The sequence below is a fragment of the Geospiza fortis genome, unplaced genomic scaffold (assembly GCF_000277835.1).
Source record: "Geospiza fortis unplaced genomic scaffold, GeoFor_1.0 scaffold55, whole genome shotgun sequence".
Classification (NCBI taxonomy): domain Eukaryota; kingdom Metazoa; phylum Chordata; class Aves; order Passeriformes; family Thraupidae; genus Geospiza; species Geospiza fortis.
Window position 1 is genome coordinate 11099123 of NW_005054308.1, and position 17874 is coordinate 11116996.

Below are 17874 nucleotides of genomic sequence, written 5' to 3' on the forward strand. Positions count from 1 at the left end.
AGCCCCTCTGCCTGGGCTCCCTGGGGGATGGAGAGGTGGCCACTGAGAGCCAGCGCTGTGCCCTCCTGGAGCAAACAGGTGAGGGGCCTGGCCACTGTCACTCTGCTGGCATCCCCAGTGTGCCCGTGCTGCCCGTGCCATCTGTGGGCCAGTGATGCTGGCTGGGTGCTGGGCACTCAGCTGGCAGGAGAGCTGTGAGCAGCCCCCCGTCTGCCTGGCTGTGGAGTCCCATGCATGGGCAGCTGGGGGCCTGTTCTCTTTTGGGATGCTTTTTCAATCTATGAGCATCTTCTGCCTCAGTTTCCCCATGGTTATAATGAGGTGGAGGAGTTGATGTGGCCACAGCCCAGCAAGGACCAGGTTGCCCCATCCCTCCAGGGTTTTCCCTGTGGATTCTCCCTGGGTCTGGGCTCTGGGGTTCAGCTGCAGTGGTGCCCCAAAAGCCCAGCAAATTGCAAGTGCAGGAGTGGCTCAGCCCTGGCAGTCCCTCTCAGGTGGGCAGAGCCCTCAGTGGGTACTGCAGAGGTACAGCCCCACTGGTAACCTGCTTCTCTCCTGCCTTTCAGAAACACCCAGGTGTCTCACGCTGTCCTTGGCACAAACGTAAGTGCAGGTGGGGCTGGATGAACCATTCTGGGGCTGGAAACTGCCTGGGGTTGTGTGGCTGGGCAGGGCCCCTGCAGGCAGCACAGGGAGCTGTGTTTGCAGAGCACAGGGAGCTGCCCTGCTGGGCACGGCGCTGTGGGGAGCCACAGGGTGTGAGGAGCCTGTCCCATGCCCAGGGCAGGGCATTTTGTGTGTGCTCTGGAGCTGCTCTCCCCCCTGCCCTTGTGGGGTTACTCTGTCAGGCACCAGCCAAAGTGGGAGGGTTCACTTGTGGGAAGTCTTTTCTCAGCTTGCTTTTGGGTTTTGGGGCTGTGGTTCACTTAAACACTTTCCTGGTTCTCTGCTCTTCTCCAGTGACCCAAACTTTGGGAAGAGAAACTTTGAGCCAATGCTGACCGTGGAGCTGTGTGGGACAGCAGGTAGGATGTGCTTTGAAATCTTTAGTTTTGTAAAAATGTACTGTAGGAGGGAGTTCATTTACCCTAAATTCATCCTGGAGGCATCATTCCAGCCTACCCAGCCAAGGGGGCACCTTCATCCCCTTCACAGTGCAGACACAGGAGCCTGCTGTGCACTGCCGCACCCGAGCACCAGGAGCAGCTCAGAGGAATGCCTTTGGGATGGGAGGAGATGTTCAGGGGGGCCCTGCACGAGCCAGGAGGGAAGGGAGGGTCCTCTGCTCCCTACTGGGATCAAGGCATCCTTCTTGTCCCCCCAGGTGCCTCTGGATGAGGCTGTGGGGGCAGCCCAGGACTGGGGTGGGGCAGGGCAGGCCGGAGGGGCAGAGCTGACCCTGCCCTTTCTTTGGGGGCTCCAGGTCTCACACCGCCCACCACTCCGCCATATAAACCCGCCGAGGAGGACCTGTACAAGCCAGACATCCCCCAGGAGGCAGGGAAGGAGGAGGGGATGGCCCCTGGCCCCGGGGACGTGGCAGCCTCACGGAAAGCCCCCAGGAAGCACCCGGAGAGGACGGAGCTGTTCGCCCACCTGAGCCGGGCGCGGCCACTCCCCGAGCAGCAGGGCTTGCTCAAGCGGCCCTTCTCCCGCTCCTTCGGGGACCACGACTACTGCCAGGTGCTGAAACCCGAGCCTGCCCTGCAGAGGAAGGTGCTCAAGTCGTGGGAGCCCCCGAGCCAGGTGGAGACGGAGCACAAGAGGAGGGTCCCGGCCGCTCACTACCAGGGGCTGGAGCTCGGCAAGGACACGGGCACCGAGATGCTCTGGAAGGACGGCGTCAAGCAGCTGAGAGACCAGGAGATCAGAGCCAGCTTAACAAAGCACTTTGGCTTTCTGGACAGTGCCCTCGACGACGAGGACATGGTCTTCTGCAAGACCCCCGAGTACGACACCGTCTTCGAGGACAGCTGCAGTGACAGCGGCTCCCCCGTGGAGGAGGATGAGGAGGAAGAGGAGGAGGAAGAGGAGGAGCACGGCGACACCAAGCTGTGCCTGAGGAGAAGCGCCCTTTCCAGGAGCAGTTTGCATTACTGCTCCCGGAGCAGGTCCAGCTCGGGCTCCTCGTGCTGCCGGTCGCGGTCACCTGCCAGCAGACGCACCTTCAGGTACGGGCACACGGGGACGTTGGCACTGGTTGTGTCCCCTCCATTTTCAGCATGGTGCAGGGCACCCCCAGCGCCCTCTGCTCCGCTGGCACAAGTAGTAAAGATGCTAATTAATGAAAGAAAAAGTGTGAAAATAATTGGTGCTGCAAGTAGTAAAGATGCTAATTAATGAAAGAAAAACGATGAAAATAATTGGTACTGCATCAGCCACTGCTGCAAGTGTCAGCCATGGGCTGAGGAAGCAGTGGCAGAGTGAAGCAGCCAGGGGGTTCCATGGGTGGCAGGGCATGGGCAGGACCCAGGCCTGGGAAGGGGCAGGTGCTGGCTGGGGACACCCTGGCATCCATGAGAAAAAACTTCGCAGTGTCCTTTCCAGTGAGTCCAGACTCCAGTCTCTCCTTGGCTCCCAGTGCCTCCGAGTGCCCACCCACTCCTGTGGGTGTCTCAGCTTCTCACTGATGTTTGAAGCTTTCCCAGCAGCTCCCCCAGCCCCGGGCTGAGCTCCTGTCCCTCCTTGCAGGTGTGAGAACGGCGAGCAGTGTCAGGGCGGCAGCGGGCAGCGGGGCCAGCTGAAGAAGAGACGGGAAAAGGCCATCGTAAGTGAGGGGGGACCCCACGGGGACACAGCAAGGCCAGCCCTCGGCTCATCTCCTGCTCCAAAAAGCAGCAGTGGAGCCCATTAGCCCTGGCTTCAGCATCCCTTGGTGTGAGGCCAGTGTTAAACAAGGACAGGGGGTGGTGGGGGGAGGAAAACCCAACGTGCAGCAGAAGCCGCCAGCGATTGGCAACACACGGAGTCCTTGGCACAGGGATGCCCAGAGCCTCCTACGCTGGTGCCTCAGTGCACTTGGCTCTGGCAGTTTGTGGGGTGAACTGGGGAATCCCTGATGGCACAGATATGGCCCTGCTGCATCCTCATGCACCAGGAACCTGTGGGCACATGGAGGGAGCTGGGAGAGGAGTGGGCACGTGGGAGAGTAAATTGGTGCTCCCTACTGTTGTGCACAGACACTCACACTCACACATGCTGCTTTGGCACTTCTTCCTGCAATGCAATTGGATTTTGCCCCTGGCAATTCTTGGGACTATATCCCACATTTGCCAGGAGAAGCTGCAAGAATGAAGGAGAATTTTAAAAGAGAAAAGGGGGCAGTGGCTGCTCCAGCCTGGTTATGGCTGTCCTGGGGGTGACACTGTGACCTGGCTCCAGATCCTGGAGATGTCAGGCTGTGTCCATGGCAGTGTGTCCCAGTGCTGGCTGCAGGGGCTCCTCCACAGCCCATCAGTAGCACAGAGGTGCAGGGTCCAAGCCTGAAAGCTTTTGGTTGCTTTGGCAGGGGGAAGGCCGGGTGGTGTACATCAGAAACCTCTCCAGCAGCATGAGCTCCAGCGAGCTGAAGAAACGCTTTGAGGTGTTTGGTGAAATCGTGGAGTGTCAGGTCCTGACCAGGACTAACAGGTGGGTGGGCAGTGAGCTGTGGCCCAGGGTTCCAGCAGCTACAGGCAGCTCCTCTCTCAAACCCCACAGCACTGCCAAGCAGTGCCACATCAATCCCCTGGGTCAGCTGAGCCCTCGGTCTCAGTGCTTTTGCCAAGGAGATTCAGCGTGCCCAGAGCTCCAAGGGCATCTGTGGGATGGAGGAGTGGAAGAATGATGGGCCAGGGGTGTAGTGCTGCATCACAAGGGCAGTGGGGCTCATCACATCTTGAATTCTCTCTCTGATTGCTCAGGGGGGAGAAGTACGGCTTCATCACGTACCGGTACTCGGAGCATGCCGCCTTATCGCTGAAGAACGGCCCCTCGCTGAGGAAGAGGAACGAGCCCTCCTTCCAGCTCAGCTCTGGTGGCCTGGGGCGCTTCTTCTGGACCAGATACGCTGACCTGGGTGAGGAAGCAGCAGCTGCTTTGTCTCTTTTATCAGCACAGAGCTGTTACAGCACAGTGCACCGCTGAGCCCTGGTCACACAGGGATCCCCAGCGCCTGCAGAGCCTGCAGGAGAAGCCCGCTGCCTTTCCTATGGTTCATGGGACAGGTGGATTGGGGAACTGGGGAGAAGGAAAAACTGGTGTGAGGCCTCAGGGTGTGCTGGCTGCAAAATGTAGCAGCACAGCCCGGGGTGCTGGGTCTCAGCTGAGCGCAGCCCATCCTATGTCTGCTGAGTTTCTGCACAGTGCTGGAGGCTTTCCAGCAGAAAACTCCCTTCCCAGGCATTAGAGAAGGCAGTCAGCAACATTTCATTAGCCCAAGAGGTGATGTGGGTGGTTTGCTGCTCTGCAGGACAGATTCACCAGGCTGCACATGCACTCTGGAGCCAAAGTGACAGCACTGAAATGTGCTGTGCTCGCATTAATCCTTTCAGTGCTTCAGCAAGGTCTCAGTGACTGTGTCACCAGGGCTGCAGCCTGAGCTGAGGGCCAGAAGCCAAACCCTGTGCTAGTCCTGCAAGAGAAATGTGTCCCAAGCTTTGCCCAGCCCTCCTTGCTTCAGGTGTTTCACCAACACTGCATGTTTATTTCTGTATCCTCTGCAGAGGCTGAAGGGTTCTGGATATTACTTGATGAGTGAAAGACTGAGGTCCAGAAAATGAAGCCCCAAGTCTTGACTTACCTCCAGATGCCCCATCTGATTCAAGTACTCCCTGATTTTTTTATCACCTTGCAGTATCTGCTCTGCTTAGAGCAGCCATCGCTTGACTTTGATTGTGGGCACAAATGTCCAGCGTTCATCTAAATAAATCCCAGAGCCTCCCATTTTGGGCACAAAGAAATTAGGAACCAGATAGGACCCCGTGAGGAAGATGGTGACTGTGCAGTGCTGTGGGGAGGGGGACCAGAGCTGTGCCCCCTGCCTCAGAGAAGCCCCCTGAGTGCTCCTCACCTGATTTCTGCAGAGCCACCAGTCACTCCCTTCCTGCACAGCCCAGCTCATTCCTAAAATCCTGCTCATCCTGGTACAGGATAAGAAGGGAAGCCCCCAGGCAGAGGTGAAATGCAACCACACCATTCAAAAATATACACCCAAAACGTTAAGCTGCTGTGAAATTAGGCAGTCTTAGTTCTGCTGTGTGCTGAATTCCCTGGGCTTTCCAGGGACACTGTGTTCAGCTCCTGGCACAGGGCTGGCAGTGGAGCAGGCTGGCTCTGCCACCAGCACAGCTCCCATGGGATGGCCCTGTGTCAGCCCCTCCAAATTCAGCTGCACCCAGCAGATTTTTTCACCCTGTCAGTGAATGCCAGTGGTGTGTGCCCTGCCCAGCTGGGCCTGGCTGCAGCCGCTCTGCCCCAGCTCTTTTCAGTGTCACTATCACCGCTGTGTCCAGCCTGGCCGTGCAGTAGCAGGGCAGTGAGCAGTGCCCTGCTGTGCCTCAGTTTCCCTCCCCACGAGGCAGACAGGACGCTGATCCCCCTCCCTGACCCTGCTGTCCTCTGTCCCTGCCATCCCCAGATTGCGGCACGGACGAGTCCTCCCCAGCTCCGGTGAAAAGCAAGTACGAGACCATGGATTTCGACAGCTTGCTGCAGGAGGCCCAGCTCAGCCTGCATCGGTAACAGCCTTAACCTTGGAGGAATACCTCAATACCTCAGTCAAGGCACTTCCAATATGTTTACGTTTTCAAAGAAATTATTCAGTCTATGGCAAGCGAGAGAGCGAGAGAGAGCGAGAGCACGCCCGCGAGAGAGAGACTGCTGTTCCCTGATCGATGTTTACATTGAACAAAGCTGCTTCTGTCTGTGAGTCCCCATGGTGTTGATGTCTCACTGCCACACGTTAGTCCCCCCCTCTGCTTCTGACTGGTTGTTTTAGGGTGAGCCTAGGAGCCCCCCGGCCTCTCTTCCCCGTCCCAGCCCTCCCCATGCTCCCGCCGTGGAGTTGCAGCTGTGTTCACCATAACATTTTTTTGTCCGTAGTGTGTGATGATGAAATTGTTCATTGTGAATAGAATCAGGATTATAAACTCATTTTTAATAGAAGAGGAGAAGAAAAAAAAAAGTATATACTAAAAAAAAAATGTATTTATGGCTCAGATGTACTGTAATTCAGATTTATTGTACCGCTTCCTTGATTTTTAACTATGCACTGTAATGAGGCACTTGCCACTCAGCAAATGGGGGGTCAGAGCAGTCACAGAGCTGACATTCCCCCGCCTCCCCTGCTGGCAAACCGGGGTGCTCGGTGTTTGCCCTGGGGTCACCCACTTTGCTGTCAAAGCCATTCTTTGTGCTGGTGTGGCCCGAGCCCCCAGCATCACCCCCATGCTGAGCTGGGTGCTGGTGGGTGATGGATGCAGCTTTGCAGGCTGCAGAGGCTGGGAGAGGGATGCAGTGCCTGCAGCCAGCACTGCTCCGGCCTCCGCTGCCTTTGGAGCCAGGAGAGAGGGGCTGGGGGGCTGCAGCTAACCAGGCCTGATCTGATGGGTCCTGCTGGCACAGCCTGGGGGATGGATGGCTCTGGTCTATGTGGAGGAGCTGGCTCCTCTCCAGCTCCTTGGATGGCTGGGAGACTGGCCAGGCCCTGTGGCTCGATCCACACTCACTTCCATATCCTGCAAAGCAAGCGGGGTGAGAAGACCTGTCTGTGCTGTGCACAGGGCACCCCAGCCCCCTGCCCCGTAGCTGATAAGCCATACACGTCCCAGCACCCACCCGCACCCCAGATCCATCCAGCTCCCTGGGGCACAGCCCTGCCTCTGGCCAAGGGCCCTTGGCGCTGGATTGAAGTGTAAAATGAACTCATGGACTTGCCCTCCATGTGTGGGTGTGGTGGGAAGGGGACACAGCCCCCCACCAGCCAGAGCAAAGCCCATCACCAGCCAGCCAGAGGCACTGTTTTCCCAAGGGAGTGGGAACCTTGCCGCTCTTCAAGCCATTGCCACCTTCTCCTTTTATTTTTGAGCCCCAGAGACCACTAGGGATTCAGCCATCCTCTGTAGATAGAATATTATAGCCTTAACTCTGCCAATAGATAGATTAGAGTCTCCTGGGGTCTCCCCTCCCCACGACCTGGGGATTTTACCCCTGGTTCCCTGGGTATGTTCCATCCTGCAGGGAGAGCGACCAAAGCCTGAGAAATGGCACAAGATGTGAGGCCAGGAGCCGGAGCCCTGCCAGGGTGGGCCCTGGAGCGCAGCTGGGCTCTGGCAGGAGCAGCAATGCCGGCAGCACCGCCACCAGCACAGTTCCCTGGCTGTTCCCTCGGGAGAGCTGTGGTTCTGACAACACCAGCCCGGCAGCGCCAGGGCCCGGGGTCACCGTGGGGTCCCCACGCCGCCGCCGGTGACCATCGCTGCCAGGGAACAGTCCTTGTGCCATTCCAGCCTCGGCAGTGAAATCTGGTGTCTCTCCACCCCTAAATCCCTCCGTTCTCATCTCACCTTAGCGACCACGAGCAGCTCTGGCCAACACTGAGCATCTGCTATTGGCAATTGCCTCATTGTAGCTTTGCCTTTTTCTGTCCTAGTATTTCCTCACGATGATGATGTTTACATGTGATTGCTATAGAGCTTATGTAGAATGTATATAGCGACACATTTAGGGTGGGTAGTACTGTCCTGTGCTGTGCTGATGTTTTTCAGAAAATGATCAATCCACAAGAACAAAACCAACAAAAAAAAAAAAGAAAAAAAGAAAGAAAAAAAAAAAGAAAAGGAAATAAGTGGAATTCTTCCATCTCCCACTCAGCTGGAGGCACCCATGCCTGGGCCCCCACTGGGGATGCATCAAGGGTGGTGGAGGGGAAGGGTTAGTGCAGAGCTGGGGGGGCTCCAGCCCACGCCAGGGGATCACTCAGTCACTTCCCAAGCACTGGTTTTGGTGGACCCAGACCCAGAATTTCCCAGTGTTTTCCTGTGGCTGGGTGCTCTGGGTTGGCCCCAGCCCAGCTGCTGGGTCCCAAGGCCGGTGCTGGGGAAGGGGAGGGCTGGTCCTGCACAGAGCTCATCAGTACTGCAGCCCTAGGGTAGGAAGAGATGCAATAAGAGGTCTTTGTGGTGCCTGAAGCCTATAAGTGGGGTTGGGTTTTCTTTTATCTTTTTTTGGGGGGGGTTTTCCTTTTTTTCCCATTCACTTGGGATGGTTTGTTTTCCCTCCTCCCCCAAAAAAATCTTTCTTTTCCAGACTTATGCACTATGCTTAGAGCCCCTTGGGCTGTGTGCTGCCTGCCCTGGGGCTTCCCCCACCTTTTAGAACTGGGTGAAAAATAAATTTCCACTTGATTTTTTTATTTATTTTAATTTTGTGGGTTTTTTTTTTTTACTCTAAAGGTGTCTTTAGCTCACAGTGTTTGAGTCTGCAGGAAGGTGGGTCAGGCACAGGGGCAGGTGAGAGCTCCCTCCTGAGCTGCCTAAGGTTTGGATGCTGACAGGGAAATGGGGCAGGAGCACAGCAATGCTCAGGCACTGCTGCCAGGGAAGCCAGAGGTGCCCAGAGCTTTGCAGGAGCTGCCAGGGACTGGGGATCCCCCCTTTCCCAAGGATTGCCTTTCCATCCCACCCAGCCTGTGGGACCCCTCACACCCCAGCCCCCTGCAAGGGATGGCGCTGGGCAGGAGAAACTGGGAGCAAAAGGGTTTATTCTGGTAGGCAATAAGTCAGGAGGAGATTTATTTTTTTAAAACTGTGTGAGTATAGAATGTCCCCCAGCTGTTTCCTGCAGGTGCTGTGGGCAAATGCTGAATGTGTGAAGAGTTTCTGATAAAATGCCCCTTTGCTTGTTTTGCACAGGTTTGCCCCAGAAAAACTCATTGTTCAGGGGGGGCAGCAGGTTTCTGGCTGGAATCCAGCGTGTGCCTGAGGCTCCGCAGGGAGGAGCGAACCTTTCTGAGTGTGTGGGCTGAATGCAGAGGACAATCCCAGGTTTTAGGTTGGATGCTGCCCCAAAAGCAAAGGTTTCTCTCATTTCCTCAGCACAGCTGAGGGCTGCACATCTTTCAGGAAGCAGCAGCTCAGTCACCTTGTTGCAGTCCTGGGTCTGATCTCAGCTCTGCGCCATGCAAATGGGTTTTGCAATTGCAGATCAACACGGTTTTCTCCTTTTTTGGGGAATTTTTTTTTTTTCTCCTTACTGGAGGTCTGCCGAGTCCTGAGGTACCGGTGTTGGAGCTGAACCCGACACCCGTTCTGTTCGAAGTCCATCCCTGATAATCTCAAGCAATACAGAGCCAAATGCAGCCTTGGGGTTTCATTTTGGGGTTTCATTCCTCTTCCCTCGCCCTCCCTGGGGCCAGGGGCAGCAGCAGGAGCTGGGGAGGGAGTGCGTGAGTGCATGTGAGAAAGAGAGAGAACGGTTCAATTGATGCATTTCTTCAGAAAGGTGTAAGAATTTCACCTAAAAAGGGGCACATCTGCTTTGTTATTTATATAAAAAAGCTAAATTCTGTGTTTTTCTTCTTTTTTTTTTATGTAAAAGGACACTGCTCATAATTATTAGGGGCCAATTCTGCCTCTGTTGCTCATGCTGAGTAAGTACTACTTAACTCTGCAATTTTCTACTTGCAGAGTAAGTAAAAGCAGCAGAATTGATCCCTCTATGATTAAGAATCGAGCTTTTAGTATTTTTTTTAATTGGTAGTGGTTTTTTTATATTTCACTTAATTTTTCCCCCAGTTCCGTTCTGTTGTGTCCTTATTTATGTAATATACTTTAACCTTAAAAGATGGCATGGATTCTTATGCCTTTCCTTTATTATTATTGTTATTATTTTTAAAAAAAGAAAAGAGATTTATTTCTAGTGTGATTTAACTGTCTACCTTCTAAAATGAGAGAACGTTTTCTTGTATTTTTACATTGTCAGATTCTATAGTTTCATAGATAATTTAACCAAATCGCTCAATGTATTCTCTATATCTATCCAGTGGGTATAAAAGTTCTATTTTAAATTGTGTAAATACTTCAGAACTGGCTTCTTTTTCCAGACTCCCCTGCCGTGGAGTTTCTTGTTTACATCAAAAAGACTGTAGAATCTCTACGCTCATGTACTGTAAATAGTGAAGTGATCTGCCTATAAATAAACGATAACATATATACTATAAAGTGGAAAGAACAAAAAAAAGGAACCAGTTTGTGCTGCTATACTTTAGTTTTTTGTGCAAGTGTGCTCGGGGTGAGGTGTTTTGCTCTGCCTGGCTGGCAGTGGGGCTGTGCCAGGGCCAAGGGGGTGGCAGAGCCTGCCAGCTGCCAGGGATGCAGCTCCTGCCTGGGAATATCGCTGTCTGTTGCTATTTTAAGTGTGCCTTCTCCCAGTTTAGGTCATGCAGGAAAAACCTGGGCTCTGCACTCTTCACTTCGAGTGGTGCCACTGCCACAGGACCCTTCCTGAAGAAACTCCTCAGATGGAGTGGGTGAAAAATGCAGCTGGGCATGCTCCTCAAAATTTCTGGAGTGGAGTAAGAGAGCAGGAGAAAATGTGGCAAAGACTGCAGGTGGTGATGCAGCAGCCGTGCAGCTGAGGCTGGCAGCTGCAGAGCCCCTGGAGCCAGGAGAGCAGGCCCTGGGAGCCAAAGTGCTCTCCCAGGGGCAGGGCCATGTCCTGGTGTCCTGGGGTCCTGGTCCTTGTGGCAGTCCAGGCTGTGGGAGGGATGTTTGGAAGGCCAGGGCAGGCCCAGCATGGGCACAGCTCCCCCGGGCACACGGGAGCCCCGTGCCAGCCATGCCCTGGGAGGGCTCACCAGGCTGGAGGGGTGGCACTGGTTTTATCCAGAGCATGGATCAGTGAAGCTGCCGGGCTGGGGGATCCCAGCAGCCCGAAAGGAGCAGCTCTGCGAGGTGCTGAGCTGTGCCAGCTGCTGGTTTTTGCTGACTGGCACTGATTTGGGCAGCAGCTCTGCACCTGCCTGTCTCCAGCACATCTGTGGGAGCCCAGTGTGGGTGCCCCAGGCTGGGCACAGAGCTGGAACCTGCCTCCCACCCCAAAGCCAGCCCCTCATCCCTGCCGCTGCTGCAGCCAGAGTGCAGATCCATGGGAAGTCCATTCCCTGCTGCTTTGCACACCCAGCAGGCTTTAAGGCCACCAAAGAGGAATGTTTTCCTGAGCTACATCAGGCACTGTCATGCCAATAGTGCCCAGACAGATGAAAACGTGAATTTGGAGGGGGGAAATGTGGGAACGCAGCAGGGACAGGCAGTGATGGGGTGCCCAGGGTGAGCACATGTGGATCAGAGACACTGCAGTGGGTCCCCAGGAGGGACAGGGGCACACAAGGGAAGGACCTGCAGGGAGGAACAGACCCAGGGCTGATGTTTGTGCCTCCAACACTGCATTCCCAGACAGCCTCCTGGAAAACAAAGCACTGATCTGTTTATTGAATACAATTGTTTCTTGAGGATAATTCCTGCAAGCAGCCCTAGAATCTGTCTGAATGGATGGTGAATGTTGACATCCGTTCATCAGTTCCCTTGGTCCCAGCAATTACTTCCAACCATTTGGGAAAAATCCCAGCTGGCCTGTTTTTATTTTGGCACAACTTTGTGATAAAACAACTCCTTTTCACGCACACTGGAGCTGTTTTGGAGTGGCTCAGTGGCTGCTGGAGGGGAGGGGGGCAGTGTTATTTATCTCCCTGCACAGTGCGCCTCGTGGGAGGGGAAAATCAGTCACTCAGGAGCTTTTGTGAACACAGACAGCTTTGGTGGTGCCCTGGGCTGGCTGGCACCTGGCAGTGGGGTCAGCCCACACCAGGCTGCTGCTCCTGACCAGTGTGCAGCGCCCACTGTGTGGACTCCATTTCACTGCCTGCTGAGCTGTCCTGGGCTGCTTTCTGGAGTCTCAGCTCCCACCTGTGCCCTGAGCAGTGGCACCCGACACCAAATCCTGCCCTGGCCTCTGCTGGCACAGGAGCTGCCTGGCAGGGACCTCAGCTTTGGGCCACACAAGCTCTGCCCTGGGGCTCTGCAGGCTGTGCAGCGCCCACTGTGTGGACTCCATTTCACTGCCTGCTGAGCTGTCCTGGGCTGCTTTCTGGAGTCTCAGCTCCCACCTGTGCCCTGAGCAGTGGCACCCGACACCAAATCCTGCCCTGGCCTCTGCTGGCACAGGAGCTGCCTGGCAGGGACCTCAGCTTTGGGCCACACAAGCTCTGCCCTGGGGCTCTGCAGGCTGCACTGCAGGTAAGCCACACAATTGCCCACTCAGGGTTTATCAGTCCCAGCCTCTTGTCCAGCTCCATCCAGGAGTCTTTGCAGAAGGGAACAGCTTTGGTTCCTTTGCTCTCTGCCTGCTGATCCAGATGTCCCAGCCTCCCTGCCCACAAGGATTCTTCCCAACTTTCCTTCCTGCCTCATTTCCTGACCCATCACAGCAGGGCTGGACCTTCTGCCATGCTGCCCTTGAAGCACCCAAGCTCTCAGCCTCGAGCTGCTGCGAGGAGTTTGACTTGCTGTCACTGGGGAATTAAACTCTCTAACACTGTAATTTCAATATTAGAAAGCGGCATTTCTTTATTTCAGCCCCAGGCACGTGGGGCATAACTCCCTATTACACACAGCACACCTGGCTGACCGACCAGCTTTAATCTATGTAGCTTTTACATATCCAATACATTTCCCCAAACTCATACCTCCATGCCAAACACTCCCTGAATTTTCTGTATGTTTAAATCACTTCTCAGAGTTTATTTTCATTGGAGTGGGGCTCTTTTGAGGTTCTTGGCTAGTCGTTTGGGGAACATCCCATTTCTCCAACTATTCTTTTTTGGTCACAGACCTCCAAAAATACTTCTGTTTGAATGCATCCCATTGCTGTGGTCAGAGCAGGGTATTAGTTCCTACCAGCATAGCTCAGGCTCACAGTCTTTACCGCTGAGATAACCGCTTGCACACAGGACAAAGCCCTGGCCAGGAACCCGAAAGGAATTTCCAAGGGTTAATTAAAGACTACTTGTTACAACTTTTTAATCAACACCGGGACACCCACAGCCCCTGCCCACGTGGCCCCGAGAGGCAGGAAGCTGGAGAGAGGAAGGAAGACCCTCCCTCGTAAAGGGGAGGAGGCAACGGCCTTTAGCCCGCGGGGTAAAGTTCGCTCCTCGTCGCTGTCCGCGTTCAGTTTCGTTTCCTAGCAGAGCCCTCCCTGTCAGCCCTGCCCGGAGCTGGAGGCATGGCCCAGGCAAAGGCCATGGCCGGGCTGAAGGAAGAGCTGACGTGTCCCATCTGCCTGGACATCTACAAGGACCCCACGAGCGGGGGCTGCAGCCACAGCTTCTGCAAGGACTGCATCAAGCAGGCGATCCGGGGCCAGCAGAGCCCTGCCCGGTGCCCGCTCTGCCACTCGCCCGTCGGGGAGCTGCGCGCCAACTTCCACCTCCGCAACATTGTGCAGAGGTTCATGGATGCTCCCGCCCACCAAGAGGAGGAAGGGCAAGGCGAGGAGAAGGCGGAAAGCTCGGGCCAGGCAGGGGAGGTGGTGCTGTGTGATTCCTGCCTCCAGGAGCCGCAGCCCGCAGTGAAGACGTGCCTGAGCTGCGAAGCCTCGCTGTGCCAGGCGCACCTGAGCAGGCACAACAGTCGGAACAGGCAGAAGAGCCACGTGCTGGTGGAGCCCTGTGATGGGCAGCTTTTGGCTGAGAGGAGATGCCCCCAGCACAGCAAACTGCTGGAGTGCTTCTGTGAGAGTGACTCGGAGTGCATCTGCGTCGTGTGCTCCGTCACCTCCCACAAGAACCACACGATCATCGGCTTGGAGGAGGCTTTCAGCAGAGCCCAGGTAAGAGGCTGCTGGGGCGGTGGCCCTGGCCGGGATTGCACCAGGAAAACCCCAGAGAGCTCCCATGGCACAGGGGCAGCTTCCGAGTTTGAGAAGTGCAGACCCAGCATGGGGCTAAATTGCAATCCTGAGTTTTGTCCCAGATTCTCTCTGGCTTTAGCCCTTGAGATATAAAACAAGATGTTATAAATGCTTTTTTCTCCCCTTCTGAGGAAGAGTTTGGCCAGACTGGTGGGACTGAGTGCTCCTGCAAGGTTTTAGTCCTTGGTGCACCTCCAAGGCCCAGATGAGCCTGAGCTGCACTTATGCAAAGATAATTGATGACAGCGTTACAGAAAGAAAGGTGCCAACGGGGGAAATAGCTTTGTATGTGGCTAGTGCACATGAAGAGTTTTCAGCTTCAAATTGTCCTTTTTGTGCTTGTAATTGTGGCATTTGTTCAGGGATAAAACCTTCCAGTGAACCTTTATCCACTGATTTGTCCTGAGAGCATGCAGTGAGCAGACCTTTTGCAAGTCCAGCTTATCCCCTGTCGATAAAACTGCTGATCTTGTGCATTATGCCAGTCCTCTCCTGATATCTCCTTCCCATGATATTTGTAGGAATCTTTTCCTGGAATACTGGAATCAGTGAAAAACCATGAAGCTGCCGTGGATAAAGCCGTTGCAAACCTGCTGAAACAAATGGAGGAACTAAAGGTTTGTTTCAAGGTCCCATATCACCTTGGGGTGGTTGCTTGCTGGTAAATAATGAGATAATGTTTTCTTTTGCCCTTCCCCAGATCATGGATTCTGAAGCTTTTTTAGTTCCTGGGTGGTTTCTCATGTATTTTTGAGATTTCTTCTTTGAGGAAGGATGATGCAGAACTTTCTTATCAGTCTGGGAGGTCCATTCTTTGTTAAACTTGAAAGTCTGTGCCTCCTAATGAGTGGCTGGTGTGTGGCTTTTTTATTTTTCCAACCTTCAAAGTTAAGTTACTTTTTTAATCCCAGAAAAAAGACAGATTTTTTTTTCTGAGTAAGAGCTAATGTAGAAAATGTCCCTTACGAATTTGAAATTGTTTTCTTAATAGATTAATGAGAGCCAGCGGAGGGAACAGCTGGAGAGCCTGTTCAAGAAGATGTATAAGGAGCTAGAGAAGAAAAAAAGGGAGGTCCTGAAAGTTCTCAGTGACTATGAGGAGGAACAACTTTCTAAGATTCAGACAGAGGTGAATAATCACAAGTGGTTGAAGGATTTGGCCAGCCAGGGTGTTCAGGAGCTGGAGGCTCTGAGGAATCAGAAGGACACACTTCTTTTCACCAAGGTACCTATCAGCATCCCCCTTCCCAGAGACACACAGCTCCAGGGCTGACCTGTGCCTGCACTGTGCTGATTCTGCTTTCAAAATGTCTTTACAGGCTTTTTCAGCCATCAAAGGCAGGTAAGCTCCTCCTGAGGTTTAGTGTCTTTATTGCTGATGTGGACAAGGGATGGAGCTCTCAGTGACAGGAGGGGACAGCCGGGGGGGTCGGGCTGTGCTCCAGGAACAGGGACAGGAGGAGAGGGAACGGCCTCAGGCTGGGCCAGGGCAGGCTCAGGGTGGGCACAGCAGGAATTTCCCCATGGAAAGGGGGCTCAGGCACTGGAACTGCCCCGGGAGGGTTGGATCCCCATCCCTGGAGTGCCCAAGGAAGGGCTGGAGGTGGCACTGGGTGCTCTGGGCTGGGGACAAAGTGGGGATGGGGCACAGCTGGGACTCGATGGCCTTGGAGGTCTTTTCCCACCTCTGTGGTTCTGTGATTCCTTCTGTGTGTTTTAGGAAATGCCAGCCACTTCCTAAAAGGGAAGTTGTGCCAAACCCACCCATTACTTTGAATGAATCAAAAAAAGATCATATTCTGAGACTTTTCCAGCAATTCATCTCAAACATGGAGGTCTCCTTGAAGCAGACAATATCTTGGGGATATGCAGGAACATCTGCTGGTAAGAGCTCATTTCACAGTGTCAAAAGCAAATGGGGAAGTCAGTAAAACATGCTGTAAGAAAGGACCATAATGAGGCACCCAGTACACTGAGTACCTGTAGAAGTGCTAATTCCTTACACCTTGTGTTTATTTGCCCATGTGTGTGCAGCAAAGAAGCTGGTCCTGGCATTCAGGGCTTTGGGGCATGCCTTGAATGCGCCTTGCTAAACCAGGCTATGGATGAAGAGGTTGGGAAGTCCCAGGAGTTTTGTGGGAGGATTAAGAGCAGATAATAGCAATACCTCTGTGGTATCTCTCTGATTCAATGGGATGTTGAGAACTCATCCCAGCAGCGGCAGGGTCGGACATAAATAACCTCCTCTTCCTGTGTAAATACTTCTACTGCTTTGCAATGCTTTGCAAGCTTAGCTGCAGTCCCAGAGCTGTGCACAGTGGACACCTGTCTGACTGAATTGGTGAAATTAGGGCTCCCTAGGTACTGCCCTCTGGATGTTGCTTCAGCCCTTGCTGGCAGCGGGCCTCAGGTCAGGACAGAGGCAGACTCCAAATGTCCACAATTATCTGATAATTAATGTGTTTTTTCTCTTTAGGTCCTTCGTCATTTAGTGGTGGTACAACAAACTGTGGATTCACGTTTGGACCTGGCTTTAATTTTTCTTACAAGTAGGCTAACGAAATACAAATTCAGCGGCAATCATAATGATAACAGTCATAGAAAGGAGGGAAGAGAGAGAGGAAACCCAACCAAAACTATCAATGTGCAGCACGATTGCTCCCCCATCACCTGCTCTCTGATGTCCAGCCACTGTTCCCGAGCAGCAATTGGCTCCTTTTGGACATCTCCCCCCAGTTCCTACACTGGGCACTGTGTTCTGTGGTGTGGAATGTGCCTTTGGCCAGTTTGGGTCACCAGCCCCAGCCATGCTCCTTCCCCGCTTTTTGTGCACCTCCTCGCTGGCAGAGCGTGAGGCACAGAAAGCTCCTTGGCTCAGGTCTAGCACTGCTCAGCCAAACCATCTTTGTGTTACCAACATTATTCCCTACTGAACCCAAAACTGTACCAGCTGCTGAGAAGAGAATGAATTCTCAGGAATGGAGTTCTCATGATTGGAATGAATCCCAGCCCAAACCAGGACAGGATACACACAGTGCCATCCCAGAGCTGCTGGGAGGAGGATACCAGCAATGAGAGCTGCTGGAAGCTTGGAATTTTTTGTGCCTGGTTTGAATGCTGCCTCTGTGTGTTCCTTAGGTCGAAGATATTAATGGTAGAAGAAACACTGTCTTTTCATGATGTGTCTGTCAAGGCTGGACATCCTGCTAAGAACTTCAGGCTTATAAAGACTGGAACCATCCCTTTCAAGTATCCCATCCATGCTGCCATCAGTGTGATGGAGCTCCTGTTAGTAATGTGGTTACAAGGTGTTGTTTTGTTTTTTCAGGCCTAGAAATTGTGAGCCTTGCATGGAGGCTGTGCTAAGCTGGCACATCAGAAACTGGATTGTGGGCTGCTGTGAGGGGGTGTATCACAGCACCCCGCCTCTTCCTGCAAGAGCTCCTGTCTTATTTGTTCTGTTAATCATAATGGAGATACCATTAAGTTGGACATTTTTGCTCAGCTGTTTTAGGTATTGCATTAGGTTCATGTTAATAAAGTCATATTATTAGGTTGTTAAACGCGGTGGCAATTTATTTTATCTGAAAGTTGACAGCACAACATTAACTGCTACAGCACTAGGCAGCAGCGATGCTGATCTTTGATCTAAGGCGGCAGCTTTTGCCTCTGCCACCTCTTTCCATCCTGCACATCCAGTGCAGAAGCAAAGCTGCCCTGGGAGGTCAGGAGAGACTGGGCAGCGTTTCCTGCTGGAGACTGAGGGGAAACTTCTCGAAGTGGCCGCCACAGGGTGGGGAAGGGTGGAGCCGGCAGAGGGAACATTTCTCTGCCTGGCCTGGGGCGGAGGAAGGGGCTGGAGAGGGAGGGCTTGGAGGGGGCGGGCTGGCAGGACCTCGGGCCGGCTGCTCTCCTCTGGTTTTAGTT

General features: G+C 53.7%; 2 protein-coding genes across 2 annotated transcripts in view; both read left to right on the plus strand.

Moving 5' to 3' along the window:
- PPARGC1B (PPARG coactivator 1 beta) overlaps positions 1 to 6767 on the plus strand; it is a 49174-nt gene extending 42407 nt beyond the window's left edge. The window contains exons 6-13 of the mRNA XM_031055229.1: positions 3 to 78; positions 567 to 603; positions 961 to 1025; positions 1424 to 2171; positions 2692 to 2767; positions 3509 to 3630; positions 3903 to 4057; positions 5618 to 6767. Of these exons, the coding sequence (XP_030911089.1) occupies positions 3 to 78; positions 567 to 603; positions 961 to 1025; positions 1424 to 2171; positions 2692 to 2767; positions 3509 to 3630; positions 3903 to 4057; positions 5618 to 5721 (1383 nt within the window). The 3' untranslated portion in view covers positions 5722 to 6767. The remainder of the gene's footprint in view (positions 1 to 2; positions 79 to 566; positions 604 to 960; positions 1026 to 1423; positions 2172 to 2691; positions 2768 to 3508; positions 3631 to 3902; positions 4058 to 5617) is intronic.
- Positions 6768 to 13156: 6389 nt separating this feature from the next.
- LOC115947657 (E3 ubiquitin/ISG15 ligase TRIM25-like) lies at positions 13157 to 17510 on the plus strand. Its single transcript, XM_031055264.1, has 6 exons — positions 13157 to 13866; positions 14469 to 14564; positions 14939 to 15172; positions 15267 to 15289; positions 15668 to 15831; positions 16424 to 17510. The coding sequence occupies exons 1-6, from the start codon at positions 13261 to 13263 to the stop codon at positions 16498 to 16500; spliced, it is 1200 nt and encodes a 399-aa protein (XP_030911124.1). The 5' UTR covers positions 13157 to 13260; the 3' UTR covers positions 16501 to 17510.
- Positions 17511 to 17874: the final 364 nt, after the last annotated feature.

Bases quoted from the DNA above. Each gene is read 5' to 3' on its own strand.
- LOC115947657 (XM_031055264.1), top strand. From the start codon at position 13,261: ATGGCCCAGGCAAAGGCCATGGCCGGGCTGAAGGAAGAGCTGACGTGT. The intron at 15,173-15,266 runs GTACCTATCAGC...ATGTCTTTACAG, and splicing joins ACACACTTCTTTTCACCAAG to GCTTTTTCAGCCATCAAAGG. The intron at 15,290-15,667 runs GTAAGCTCCTCC...TGTGTGTTTTAG, and splicing joins TTTTCAGCCATCAAAGGCAG to GAAATGCCAGCCACTTCCTA.